Source organism: Phacochoerus africanus, chromosome 7 (genome assembly GCF_016906955.1).
Source record: "Phacochoerus africanus isolate WHEZ1 chromosome 7, ROS_Pafr_v1, whole genome shotgun sequence".
Lineage (NCBI taxonomy): Eukaryota > Metazoa > Chordata > Mammalia > Artiodactyla > Suidae > Phacochoerus > Phacochoerus africanus.
The window spans coordinates 75,830,051-75,844,444 of NC_062550.1; the positions used below are offsets into that span (position 1 = coordinate 75,830,051).

At 36.6% G+C, this 14,394-nt stretch overlaps 1 protein-coding gene across 1 annotated transcript in view; it reads left to right on the forward strand.

The window, feature by feature from the left end:
* The window catches only part of MUC19 (mucin 19, oligomeric), a 112,233-nt gene extending 98,630 nt beyond the window's left edge, over positions 1-13,603 (forward strand). Inside the window, exons 63-77 of the mRNA XM_047785774.1 lie at positions 665-718; positions 843-893; positions 1,361-1,402; positions 1,836-1,889; positions 3,425-3,478; positions 3,945-3,998; positions 4,162-4,209; positions 5,683-5,712; positions 7,809-7,840; positions 7,923-8,085; positions 8,436-8,473; positions 9,698-9,808; positions 11,229-11,268; positions 11,918-12,026; positions 13,255-13,603. Coding sequence (XP_047641730.1) covers positions 665-718; positions 843-893; positions 1,361-1,402; positions 1,836-1,889; positions 3,425-3,478; positions 3,945-3,998; positions 4,162-4,209; positions 5,683-5,712; positions 7,809-7,840; positions 7,923-8,085; positions 8,436-8,473; positions 9,698-9,808; positions 11,229-11,268; positions 11,918-12,026; positions 13,255-13,426 — 1,052 coding nt within the window. The 3' untranslated portion in view covers positions 13,427-13,603. The remainder of the gene's footprint in view (positions 1-664; positions 719-842; positions 894-1,360; positions 1,403-1,835; positions 1,890-3,424; positions 3,479-3,944; positions 3,999-4,161; positions 4,210-5,682; positions 5,713-7,808; positions 7,841-7,922; positions 8,086-8,435; positions 8,474-9,697; positions 9,809-11,228; positions 11,269-11,917; positions 12,027-13,254) is intronic.
* Positions 13,604-14,394: the final 791 nt, after the last annotated feature.

Below are 14,394 nucleotides of genomic sequence, written 5' to 3' on the forward strand. Positions count from 1 at the left end.
CCCAGCTTTACAATTATAAAACTTTGGGTGTTTCCGCTATGGCTAAGTGGTTAACGAATCCGACTAGGAGCGATGAGGTTGCAGGTTCGATCCTTGGCCTTGCTCAGCAGGATAAGGATCTGGCATTGCTGTGAGCTGTGGTGTAGGTGGCAGACTCGGCTTGGATCCCCTGTTGCTGTGGCTCTGGCGTAGGCGGTGGGCTGCAGCTCTGATATATATATATATATATATATATATATATATATATATATATATAAAACTTTGAATTTAGAAGGGAGAACAATCTTGAAATACTTGATTAATTTCAATTAAGGATGCCAAGATTCTTAATCCTTTCCGTTTTTAACCTTCATGAGTCATCAAAATAACTTCAGGGAGCCGGTCTTTAGAAGTAAAACAGATGAGAGGAGGTTAAAAAGTTGAAGATGGGGGAGTTGCCAACCTCCACGATACTAATTCCAGAAAAGAAGGATCCTAGAAGACTGGACTTTACCAGAGGAAATAAATAGATCAATAAAAAATACTTATTTCACCTTTGGAGCAAGAAGTCCTAGAAAAGCAATGCATTCTCTCACGGAAATACAGGATTTGTCTTAAACCATGATCTCCATGCAATAAGAAAGACATCATTGCACATTTCCCTCTCTTTTATCTTCCGTCTCAGGTACCACTGAGACAGGCTCTGGTACTACATCCTCACCTGGAGGTGTCAAAACAGGTAAGTCAAATAGTAAATGGAATTTTCCTTTAAGTGGCTCTAGGGACAAGATTGTGTACTGCTGCATCATTTTTATATTTACCAACTCTCAATCTTCTCAATTTTTCTTCCTTTACCTTTACAGAAGCCACAACTTTTAAAGGTGTTGGAACCACTGAAGCAGGGATTTCATCAGGTGGGTTTCACTAGATTTTGGATTCTCCATGGTTTTTTTCACTCGGGTTTACTACATACAGGCTGTGAATGAAAATTAACCTTCTTAAATCTGGCCTCTTTGAATTTAATAACAGGTCATAAGACCCACCTTGGTTTTTCCTTGAGGACATACTATAGATGTGATTCTCTAGTCACATCCTTTTATTTCTTTTGGAGTTCCCATGGTGGCTCAGCTGCTTAAGAACCCAACATGGTGTCCATGAGGATGCATGTTCAATCCCTGGCCTCAGTGAGTTAAGGATCAGGCATTGCTACAAGTTGCCATGTAGTCACAGATGCAGCTCGGATCTGGTGTTGCTGTAGCTGTGGTGTAGGCTGGCAGCTGCAGCTCCTATTAGACACCTAGAATTTTCATATGCCACAGGTGGGGATGTAAACAGAAGAAAACAAAGAAAGAAAGGAATTTTTCTCCTTTTGTTTTGTCAGGCAATAGCCCAGGATCAGGAGGAGTCACCAGTAGCCAAGAAGGTGAGTGAAGGTCACTGCAATTGATGCAAGTAAATTTGTTAATTAAGGCTTTGATGGAGATGCCTAATCCTTGATCGCAAGTTCAGACAATTTTTTTCTATTGCTACTTTTTTTCTGGAAAACCAAGGAGTTAAGTCACTAGAAGTAAATCATGTAAATATAGGACAGACATTTCTCATGTAATTTCAAGTTCTAGAGAATCCAAGATCTAGAGAAATAAGATCTATGAAGCAAGTACAACTTTTTCCTCCTATATATTTGAACATGCAATCATGAGGAAGTACTTTGGAAAACATGCCAGGTTAATCTTTTGAGCAAGAAAAATTATTAAACTGTTTTCTACTGACTCAGAGAAACAGAAATATTTGTTAATACCACCCTCTTCTTAGGGTGAGAAAGGCTTTATGAGGCTCATCCTTCTCTCTTATTACAGGTACCACTGGGGTAGCCTCTAGCACAACAGTTATTCCTGGAAGTTCAAATACAGGCAAGTAGATTTTTAGCAAATGGCTCTAAGTAGCTAGGCCTAGACAAATAAGAGCCCTTCTCTGGAACTGTTGTAGTAGTGCACAAAATGACTTCATTCTTATTTGCCTTTCTTAGGGACTACCACCAGAGCTGGGGTGCAAACAAATAAGAGTCAGTTGTTCAAGTCTGTTGTGTTTTCAATTAATGATTCCTATGCCTTTGCTTCAACATAGGGGAATGTTGAAGGTAAAGATAAAGGGCCAGGAAATAGGGTAGAATCTCCTTAGGGAAAGTCCTCTTCTGGACATCTAAGCTTGACTTCCTCTTCTGAGTTTCTGGGCTCCAACCAGAACTTCCAAGTAAGTTTGGAGAGGTACACAAGCACATGCTACCAAAGGGAGGTAGAGTATAGTGTATCTTTGCTGCTTACCTATTTTATACACAGTAGTTTGTATTGCTTAACCTCATACCTCTATCTTGCCTCTTCCCTATTCCCTCTCCCCTCTCCCCACTGTATCTACTAGTTTGTTTCCTATACCTCTATTTTGCTGCATACATTTATTTGGTTTTTATTTTATAGATTCAACATATAAGTATTTGTCTTTCTCTGACTTATTTCACTAAGCATAATACTCTCTAGGTCCATCCACATTGGCAGAAGTTCATTCTTTTTTATGGCAGAGTAATAGTCCATTGCTTGTATTTTATATATATATATATACACACACACATATATATATCATATATATGTGATATATATGATATATATATAATATATATACATATATATATCTTCTTTATCCATTTATCTGTTGATGGACACTTGGTTGCTTCTATATTTTGGACAAAGAGTGCTGCTATGTATATTGGGGTGCATGTTTTGTTTTTGCCTGAATATATAACCAGGAGTGGAATTGTTGGATCATATGATGGTTCTAAAGGATTAAAGACCTAAATGTAAGACGTGAAACCATAAAATTCCTAGAAGCGAACAGAGGCAGAATACTCTGAAATAAATTATAGCAATATTTTTTTTTTGGATCTATCTCCTAAAGCAAAAGAAATAAAAACAAAAATAAGCAAATGGAACCTAATAAAATTTAAAAGCTTTTTCACACAAAGGAAACCACCAACAAAATGAAAACACAACCTACTAAATGGGAGACAATATCCAAATGGGTTAATATCCAAAGTATATAAACAGCTCATACAACTCCCCTCCCAAAACTAATACAGGAGAGCTAGGAAACTAGGATATAGAAAGTAAAAGAGCTAAGGATGAAATTAGTTCTTGTCATTTAGAGAAGAAGACCTCAGGTGGTAAAGTTACCAGGGTCATAGGAAAATATTCAGTTCTTCTGTGAGCAAGGAGTTGCTAGGATAGGGCCCAGTTATGACCTTGAAGTCTCTGAGAATGGCAGGAGCATGAGCTAGAAATAGTAAGTGTATTAGACACTCCGGTACACCTTTGAGACTCATTCCATGAGAAGATGTCTTCAGATTCACTCTTCTGAGACCAGAAAAAGCTCACTACATTTTTCCTACTTGTTTTAGGTACCTCCAGGGAAGCATCTGAAACAACTACTGCTCCTAGAATTTCTACCACAGGTAAGTCAAATAAAAATAAATGAGCTTTGTTTGGTGGCATCTCAGAAAACAAGACAGTTTGCTTGAAGTTAAACTCTAGCTTTTCTAGTCCCCTCTACTCGTATATTTGTTCTTCTCCCAACTTCCACAGGAATCAAGGAAACTTCTAGAGCTGGAATGCAACAGACAAATGCTAGCAATACCAACTCTTCAGGGATCAGTGTGCCTGTGATTATGTATAAGGAATAGAGTTTGGGGAAGAGGAATGGTGGGAAAGAAACAGGAGAGAGAGCGGGAAAATTATCTGAAATTCCCTTTGGGGACATGACTTTGAAGTTCAGCTAGGGATTTTTTTCCCCTCTAGGATCTTTTGAGTTAGGCTTTCGCTAGAACTCCTCTCCTGAAGACTTAGTTATGACCTTGAAGTCTCTGAGAATGAGATTATGAAATGTGATATTCCTGAAATTTTTTATATTTCCTTCAACAGGCTCCACCTCAGTGTCAAAAGAAATCACAGCAAGCCCCAAAGTATCCTCCCCAGGTAAACTGAAATGACCCAAATGCACTAGAATGAATTGTTTCTTCCACCTGTAGCATCCCTTAAATGTGAATGTGTGTGATCATTTGTGCCTGCACAAACAGAGGCTTGAGAGGGGACCTGATATTCTAATAAATAGAATGACAGCACTGTCCTTTTACTTCAGAAACCACTGCAGGAGCAACAGAAGATCAAGAAAATGAAAATAAAACAGGTCAGTATGGGGAAAGTATTAATTTCTTTGTTGTGTTTCAACTAACATACTTTCACGTGTGTGTGTGTGTGTGTGTGTGAGAGAGAGAGAGAGAGAGAGAGAGATTATTATGGGAACAGAAACTATCATTACAGTGTATTTAATGCTACTCAAACAAGTGCAGAACAGTTATGTTTTTGGAAGTGCAGTGGGAGTGTTAACTTCTGCTTACTAGTTGGTAGCGTAATGTTGAGTGAAGGCATCAGGGAAGAGATGTTTGAATTTAGTATTAGCTAGGGTAGGAGAGAATTCCTGCCAAATGTCACTTGTAAACACAAAGATGTGGGAAGGCATGAGTGACTTTAGGAATCAACCAGGGATTGGTAATGTCTGTCTGTGGAGTTCAGGGAAGAAATGAGATTAGGAAGGTAAACAAAGGAATGTTTATGAAGGATCTTATTTCCAAACTTAAATGAGATTTTACCCTTACAATAAATGGGATCTCCTTAAGGATTTTGTTAAGGGAATGACATGATCTGGTAGGTCTTAAAGAAATTACTCTTGATAGGAATGTGGAGATTATGAGATTATTTTATTCCTCCTGTTATGCATTTCTTCAATGAATTCTTAGAATTCTGGGTAAGGAAAGTTTCTGTTATATTTATGCCTAGAGATCATTTCTCTCTCCTGTTGGTGGTTTCTGCTATTCAGTCAAGCATTTATAATTGGGAATTACCTCAGTTTCCCTTAGTAAAGAGAAACACTTGATTTCCCAGATTTGCATATCTTTAATTAATTTCTTTTATGTTTTTCTGTACCTATTAATTGTTGGGTTCTTTTCACCCAAATGTGAAGAAACTATAAGTTTCTTTCAAATATTCTGTTGCTCCTCATTTAGCTTTCTGCTTGGTAGATAGAATAAAAATATTAATGTGATTTTTAGTAATTTGGAGATAGAATTTGAAATTTATGAGTGGATTGTAGGGTTGGCCAAACTTTGTGATATGTTAAGGCTTCAAAAAAAGAGTAGTTTAAAGTATTTGGTGAGGGTAGATATAGAACAAGATTATAATATTGTAAAAAGACAAAAGGAGGATAAAAATTCTTAAAAGATTAAAACCAGGTAGCTAATACTACTTATGTTTCCTACATCTGAATTGTCCGTTTCCTTGTTTGATTGTATATTTTATAGTCCTATCAGTCATAATTGTCTTCTAAGAAATTTTGAAGAGAAGCTTACTTTGATTCTCATTTCCCCTTTTGATTCTCATATCTCCTTCCCATTAACACTTGAGATCTAAAGGAAATACTCTCTAATGGTGGAATGTCAAATGCCACGAGGAGCAGAAAGAGAAGATTGATGGAAATATGTCTGCTTGTAAGACTAGCAATGCAGTCATGTAGCCAATTATTTTCAGCAATTAGACAATTATATTTACTCCAAACTTTTCCAATAACTTCAAAGACTAATATGAGGTATCTTTCTCTGCATAGGATGTCCAGCACCTCTTCCACCACCACCAGGTAAGAATTCTCTACTCAAAAATCAATCTTTCTACATTAATGGTTCTTCTTGCAAATCAAAATTCAGAGGGCATGCCAATAAATGTCATTAACTATGCATATGTTATAGAATAGGAAAACTTGAAGTGGATGACTTTAGCTTTTATCTACCAAATAAATATTGAATGATAGTATGTTTTGTCACACACAAACTAATAAAGTCAAACCAAACAAATGCATCTTGTCAATTAAAATAGTTTAGTTACTATATAAACTGTTTCATGTACCTATATGATAGCTTGATCAAATATTGTCATTGATAGTACTTTTACTTTTTTTTTTTTTCTTTTTAAGGCCACGCCTGTGACATATAGAGATTCCCAGGCTAAGGGTTGAATTGGAGCTGTAGCCACTGGCCTACCCACAGCCACAGCCACGCCAGATCTGAGCAGAGTCTGTGACCTACACCATGGCTCGCCACAACCTGGGATCCTTAAGCCCCTGAGCAAGGCCAGGGATCAAACCTGAGTCCTCATGGATGCTAGTCAGATTCGTTTCTGCTAAGCCACAATGGGAACTCCTGATAGTATTTTTAAACTAGATAATGCTAGCTTTTCTGAGAACTGAATTGCAGCAAGAAAAATTTGGAGTAACCAGCATTCAATAATTTGAGTTCCTCTAAAATTATTAAGCCAATGTGATGTGCTTTGTAGAAAGTGGCAAAAGTTAACAAAAAAATCATTCTCTGATCTCAGGATATGGTGGGAGAAGAGAGGTTTTCAAAGAAACGTAGGCAATTTTCATATAAGGCTGAAGATAAATTTCACAGTGAAAAATATGACTGACTTATTATATAGAAAGTGCATATTATATGTCACATATATTACATATATTGTGTTCTTTGGAAGGATTCTCATTTCATTAGAGAACTAGAGTTTGAGAACAGTAAGTAGATTAGTTCAGGGTTTGTAAGTGAGAGAAGTGAGACAAGGTTGAGATAATTGGAAACATGGCAACCTCAGAAGCTAGAATGCTGAAATAAGATGTTTAGTTTACAAGACTATAAGCGGTATCAGAAGTTTTCCATCAAAACAATGATGGAATGAAAATTCAGCTTTAGAAAAACTATTCCACCTGTGGCATAGAGAATTGACTGGATTGGAAAGAGGTCTGAATCAGAATAACCCCCGAAAAAGCCAAATTGTGCTATATCAAAGATAATAAGTTCCCATAGCAATACTGTTAACAAGTAAAACCAGGAAAGGAAGGGATTCAAGTGAGGATAAGAGTATACAATTTTGTAGTAGATTCAATGCCAAATGCTTGAAAGGAAAAAGAATCAAGATGACTTTAAATTTTAAGCTTAAGTAATTGAAAGAATATTACAGTTCTTGGCAGGAGGTGACCAGTTTAGATAAAAAACTGGTTTTAGGGGCAAGATGTTACCACCTGTTTTGTGCATATTGAGTTTGAGGTTCCTAAAGATCTGCTGAGATGCTGTTTATTAGGCTGGGGGAGATTTCGGTCCATAGCCCCTAAGGGATGTCTGGACTGGAAGTAGAAGTTTGTGAGTCCTCTACTTGATATTACAGTGGATACTGTAAAGGCGGAGGAAGGTACCAGGGGCAAGAATAGAGACAAAAGGGGAGGAAGGATGAAAGTCTGCTAATAAAGAGGAATTTCAGAGCGTTCAGTCTGAAGGAAGATTGTTTTCAAGAAGGTGTGTTACAAATCTTAGCTATTGTAGGGAACTTGAAAAACTTGAGAAAGAGCCCTTGGGCCTGGTAATTTTGTAGCCTTGGTGACTTGTAGGATTATGCAGGCAGAAGTTAGAAAGTAAAACAGTAGCCATAAGATTTATTGACTACTGTCAGGAGAGATCAAGAATTGTCCTTTCTAGGGATTGTAAAAATAGGAAATACATATATGCTTGCTGGGGACAGTTTGCTTAAATTAGGTGGATGCGTTTTCTCCACCTTATGGCACCTTATAATCCTTCATAATTCTATATCTCTAAAATCTTGGTGCCCAGTCAGTATTGGTCACCTGGTGGTTATGTGCAACTTACAGTTATATTTTGCCAAATTTAATTAACATTTGTCATATCATGTTAACAGTTTGTCATGGTCCCCTGGGAGAAGAGAAGTCTGTAAGTACACAGGTTGTCTCTAATTCAAATCTGCTGTCCTTCTCATATTTGCATAGAAGTCTAAACTTGGTTTGTATTTTAGCCTGGGGATGTATGGACTGCCAATTGCCATAAATGCACCTGTACCGAGGCAAAGGCTGTAGACTGTAAACCCAAGGAATGTCCTTCTCTACCCACATGCAAAACTGGAGAGAGACTCGTCAGGTTCAAAGCTAATGATACCTGCTGTGAAATCGGACACTGTGGTGTGTATTCCTCATATATTATTTGAACTGAATTGAATCGTAATTTACGTACTCACATATTCCAGAGAGATTTATTGAGCTACTAATATGGGTCAAGTACTTGATGGGTGTAATAAATAAAACAGAATCATTACTTGCCCTCTGAAAACTTACTATCTTTGGAGTAGGAAAAACCCAGAAGTAGCAGTTACGAACATAAGCAGTGGATTAAAAGGAGATAATGGTGTTCTGGGAAGAAACATTATAATGTTTCCTTATTGGTTGATAAATACAAGCTCATATACAATTTCTGTTTTGTAAATAAAAATTATAATGTTTATCATAGGATAAAATGTGTATTTTTTTTTCAGAACAAAGAACATGTTTATTTAACAATACAGACTATGAGGTAAGGTCATTTCTACTTTAAAGACTTTTATTAACATCATTCTGAATAGATTCAGGCTTTTTCAGCTTATATGAAAAAATTGGAGATAATGGCAGAGTGGAATCTGTTTTTTTTTTTTTTTCCCCACATTCATGTCAAAAGAAAGGTCAAATGTAACATCGACCATAACTGGTTTCAAAGAGGAAAATATACTTGATCATTAACCTAGCAGTGGAGTTTCTGAAGAGAATTTCCCAGGTGTCTCACCAGATGGAGAAGACATATTTTGTAACTTTCAAAGCAATGAACAGAGTTCAACTGTAATTATAGCTAGAAAGATCAGATGGCCAAACTGTCAGAGATAAGTAAGAAAACCCTAAAGATTAGAACTCCATTATGGGACTATAACAACACAGTTTATTCAGGACTGGATTTGACAACTGATTTGGCATATTGGAAAGTAATTTAAATTTTAGAAAAAGTATCACAAAGCCATAAAAAAACCGCATGACTCTCAAACTGATATTAATAAATTCGAACTGGTGATACTAAATACTTAAAAAATGAAATCTAAAATAAAATATGTGGTATGTTAGGAAGTACATGAAAGACTCTATAATTTAGTAATAATTTAATTTGATAACTCATTTATTACACTCACATTTCTATCTGGGCTTCTTACATTTTAGTTTCCAAAGGTGATCTGACTTGAAAACCTATGACAGGTTTTAAACATAAAATATGATGTTTAAAGAACAAAGGAAAGTTTTACTTCTAATCATTTATATGCTAAATAGTTGAGATAATAAAATTTCAGTTTACCAGAAAGTTCACTTTGTGATTTGAGGCCCTGATATAAATAGAATTTCCCAAACTGAGCTTCGAATTTTGCACATAAATTAATTAAAAGTAATCTTGAGAATTTTAAAAGCAAAGATAGACCATGTCTTGTGGGACTTTCTCTAAAATCCTTGAAAAAACATAAGAGTGCTACCATAGATGAATCTTAATTTGAAGATTGAAGATATTGACATATTCTGTGCTCTCAGTGAGGCATTTTGATTTATTCATGGAAGTGGAAGACCTTAATCCACCTTTTCTTAAATATTAATCTAATGGCTCAAAGTGCCTCTGGAAATTCGCTAAACATTTTGAATTTGAGAAAAACTTTTACCTGTTTTGTTGTCAACCTAAAAAGAAAATCAAGATGAATAAGCGCTTGTTCTCCTGCTCTCCACCTCCCAGGTTGGTTCTTCATTTGATGACCCCAACAACCCATGTGTTACCTACTCCTGCCAGAACACTGGTTTCACAGCCGTGGTCCAAAACTGCCCAAAGCAGACCTGGTGCGCAGAAGTAAGTCATCTTCTTAAGCAGTGACCAACAAGAGTCACTTCTCATGTCGAATATAAACATAACTGGGAGTTCCCTGATGGTGCAGTGGGTTAAGGAGTCGGCATTGTGCTGCAGCAGCTTGGGTTGCTGCTGTGGCACTGGTTCCATCCCTGGCAGAGGTACTTTCCCATGCCTGGGCAGAACCAAAAAAAAAAAAAAATGAACACAACCTGTCTTATTTTTCATTTGGACAATGGACATAGATCTCTTGTGGATTTCATTCCAGGTATGTCTTTTACTTTTTTTTTTTTTTTTTTTTTTTTTTTAGGGCCATACCTGTGGCACATGACGTTCCCAGGCTAGGGGTTGAATCGTATCTGCAGCTGACGGCCTAAGCCACATCCACAGCAACTTGTCTTTGACCTATACCACAGCTCATAGCAATGCCAAATTCCTAGCCCACTGAGCAAGGCCAGGGACCAAACCTGCTTCCTCATGGATACTAGTTGGGTTTGTTCCTGCTGAGCCACAATGGAAACTTCTGTCATTCACTTTTTATTGTCAAATATATTTTTCATATCAAACATATTTGCAAGCTCTATAAAACTTAATCTAGCACTCATAAAAGTAGTTTACTTTAGAAAGCATTTTGCTATTTTTAAGCAAAACAGTTCAGGACTCATGAATTCAGGTCAATCATTTTCTATAAAAAACACATTTTTAAATATAATCACATAAAAGTGTACTGTTCAGATCGTGTTTTTTGCCGCAATTTGTATCCCCTCCAAATATAGTGAGCGTTTTATATTAATGATTGCTTAAGTTCAATGTATTAAGGAAGGCTTAAACTTAACTAATTTTTCTTTATGAAGATATAATTTTTCTTTTTGGCTGTGCCAACAGCATGCAGAAGTTCGTGAGCCAGGGATTGAACCTGCCCCACACAGCAGGTTAACCCTTAACCCACTGCGCCACAAGAGAGCTCCTGAACACATAATTGATAATGTAGTTTGAAGTTTTATTTTAGAACTTCAATGTTGGATTTCAACATTTATTAAGTTTTGCTTGGGAACATTGATAGGTGTGAGATTAAATGTATAAGGTAAAAATCCTGCCTGTGAGAAACTTATAGTGTCTAGTAGTAATGCCATTGTTAAAAGTGAGAGGAATATTTTCTATTTTTTGCAGTTTACTTTAAATAATAATTTAGCTAAAATTGTTGTTTTTCCCTTTCTACCCACTGTTGAAAAAAAAAAAACTAATATAAATAGTCTTATTTTTATTACTATGCGCTCCCATCTGTGCTTACTGGATCTGAGATCAGCATGTTTATCTGTTCCATTTCCCCCTTTGTGATGCTATTTCGGTGTTAACAAATGTTATATTATTTGTAGAAAATACAGAGGTTTTTCAGTCTTTTTCCTTTTCTCTTACCCCATAGGAAGACAGAGTCTATGATTCAAAACAATGTTGCTATACATGTAAGTAAAATTAAGTTCCATATGTGGAAGAAACAAACTGTTGGTGAAAACGTAGTGTCTCCTTAAAACCAAATTCATAGAAAGTCTCCTGTTTTTAACACAACAGCTAATCTAACCCATAGGCATCAACTAACAATTAATATATCATGTTACTTATTCATTTTGTTTGTAACATTCTTCGCAGTAAAGACCAGTGAGGTTTACAAGGGAGAAAATTTAATTTTCATGGAAAAAATGTAATTTGCTCTCCTCACACTGGCAGGTTACATTGTAAATTGGTGTATTAGATCATAAGGAGGATCGGCAATGAGAAGATAGATGTCAAAAACAACTATCCCCCTCTGTCTTTTCTTCCCTCCCACTCTTTTTTCCTTTCTCCTTCTGCCCACATCTTTTTCTTCTCCTTTTCTTTCCCCTTCTCCTGTGATAATAAAAATAACAATAAAATAAGTAATAATAGAAATAACAATAAGATAACATTTACCGAGTATTAACTGGGTACCTTGTCCTGGGTGCTTAAGATAGTTAGACCTTTCAAGAATATCGTGGTATATTTGTTGTTATTATTCGCTACATTATGGCTAAGAAAACTGACAACCATTGTGAATGTTAAATCTAATTTCAGACTCTGTTATCCATTTTGTTCTAGGTAAGAGTAGTTGCAAACCTTCACCCGTGAATGTGACTATTAGGTACAATGGTTGCACGATTAAAGTTGAGATGGCAAGATGTGTAGGGGAATGCAAAAAGACTGTCACGTGAGTTTTTCTTTGAATGTGTACTGTGTGTTGATTTTGTAAACTTGTGGAGGAAATTAAGCTTTTAAAACTTTACACGGACAAATGTTTACATGCGAGCTAGTGATCAGGACCTGATTAAAATAAAATATTAATGGAGTTCCCATCGTGGCTCAGTGGTTAACAAATCTGACTAGGAACCATGAGGTTGCGGGTTTGATCCCTGGCCTTTCTCAGTGGGTTAAGGATCCAGTGTTGCCGTGAGCTGTGGTGCAGGTTGCAGACGTGGCTCGGATCCCGCGTTGCTGTGGCCCTGGTGTAGGCTGGTGGCTACAGCTCCGATTCGACCCCTAGCGTGGGAACTTCCATGTGCCTCGGGAGAGGCCCAGGAAATAGCAAAAAAGACCAAAAATAAAAAATAAAAATAAAATAAAATATTAATATCTTCACAATAAAATCAACATTTTAAATAGTGATTGCTCATTTGCAGTAGTTTTCTAAATAAGTCAAACATAATATGCTTATGGCCAATGTATTTATGGACAACGTATTTATTTTCATACAGTGATTACAGAGAGTACCTAAGTAAATACTCTTGCATAAGTGTTTTTTTAAATGTCACTTTCATTTTAGATATGACATGTATTACACTTTCACACATAGATTGATATACGGAGAATAATAATTCGGTATTAATTTGTATGTTTAAAAAAAGTTTATATTTTGTACCATAATGCTCATGATCTAATTATGAGATTATTAATCCCCATTTTGGGGAGTTCCTGTCGGGGCTCAGCGGAAACGAATCTGACTCGCATCCGTGAGGATGCAGGTTCGATCCCTGGCCTCGCTCAGTGGGTTAAAGGATCCAGCATTGCCATGAGCTGTGGTGTATGTCCAGACATGGCTCGGATCTGACACTGCTGTGGCTGTGGTACAGGCCAGCAACTACAGCTCCAATTTGACCCCTAGCCTGGGAGCCACCATATGCCACTGGTGCAGGCCTTAAAAAAAAAAGACCAAAAAAAAAAATTCCATTTTGGACATCTTCCTTTTTTTTTTTTTCTTGGTCTTTCACACCAGTTGTCACAGATCTGCATCAGAAGTTTATAGCAAAGAGGGAAATGCAAGGAAAAGGATAAACTGCTTGGAAGACTTGCTAAATCACTTAGACAATTAGAACATTGATAGCAATTTCTTTCAGAAGACATTCTGAAAATTCTTATTACTGAAATGTCTTTTCTTTTAGGTATGATTATGACATCTTCCAGTTGAAAAATTCATGTCTTTGCTGCCGAGAAGAAGATTACGAGTTCAGAGATATTGTTCTTGACTGTCCTGATGGTAGTACGTTACCTTACAGATACAGGCACATCACCGCGTGCTCCTGCTTAGATCTGTGCCAACAATCTATGACCTAATAATAACTAGATTACTTTTCCAGTTGTACCAGGCCAGGTATTTATTTTATAAGCGAACAAAAACAATCACTAGTGAGATTAACTAAACATTTGTTTCTCACTCAAAAAAATGTCATCATTAGGCATTTTGTTCTTCTGGTGACTGGATCTGAAAAATAAATACCACTTTGCAAGCAATGAGTGAACTTATGCATTTATTTGGTAGCAATGAGAATCCTAGAAGTCAAGGAGAAACTGGGTCATAAGATGGCTCTCTTGTGTACTCTACTCTTCATCTGGATGCGGCCGTTTTCCTGTTTTATTCCTTCACTTCACAGCTAAACTTATGAAAATATAAATTTTTATCACCCCTTTCATCCTATAACAACTCCTTCTGCTTAGGATACCTGTGGCCTTCTTATATATATTTTTTCCTATGGGGACTGATATCATTTTTACTCTTCCATTCTTGAAACATTTTTCTTGGTGCTTCTGTGACATCATTTTAAATTAGCGTGCCTGCATTCTGTGGACACCTTCACTTTTGCCAGGCTTTTAAAATCTTAGTTCTCCAAAGTCATGTCCTGTTCCTCTTTTCATTTTACTGAAACTCCTTGGACAATTTCAGCAGCACAGGTAGATAGGTTTATACACTGAGAATTTCCAATCTATATCTCCAGCCCCAACTTCTTCTTTGAATTACAGACACATTAATACAACTCTGAATTTATATCTCTAACTGAACATTTTATAGATACCACAAAAATCAGCAAGACCAAAACTAAACTAAATGTCACTCCCCCAACTCCCTTCTCTAGTTCGTATTTTGTATACCATTGAGTGGTTAGCTCGAAGTTGAGGTTCAATGATATCATGACTCTTGTCTGCAGTATATTCTACCACTTTGCTTCCTCAAGCATATATCCTTCTTCCTACACATACATTTCCAAATGTGCCTTGTGCAACATTGTTTACATATGTAAACCATG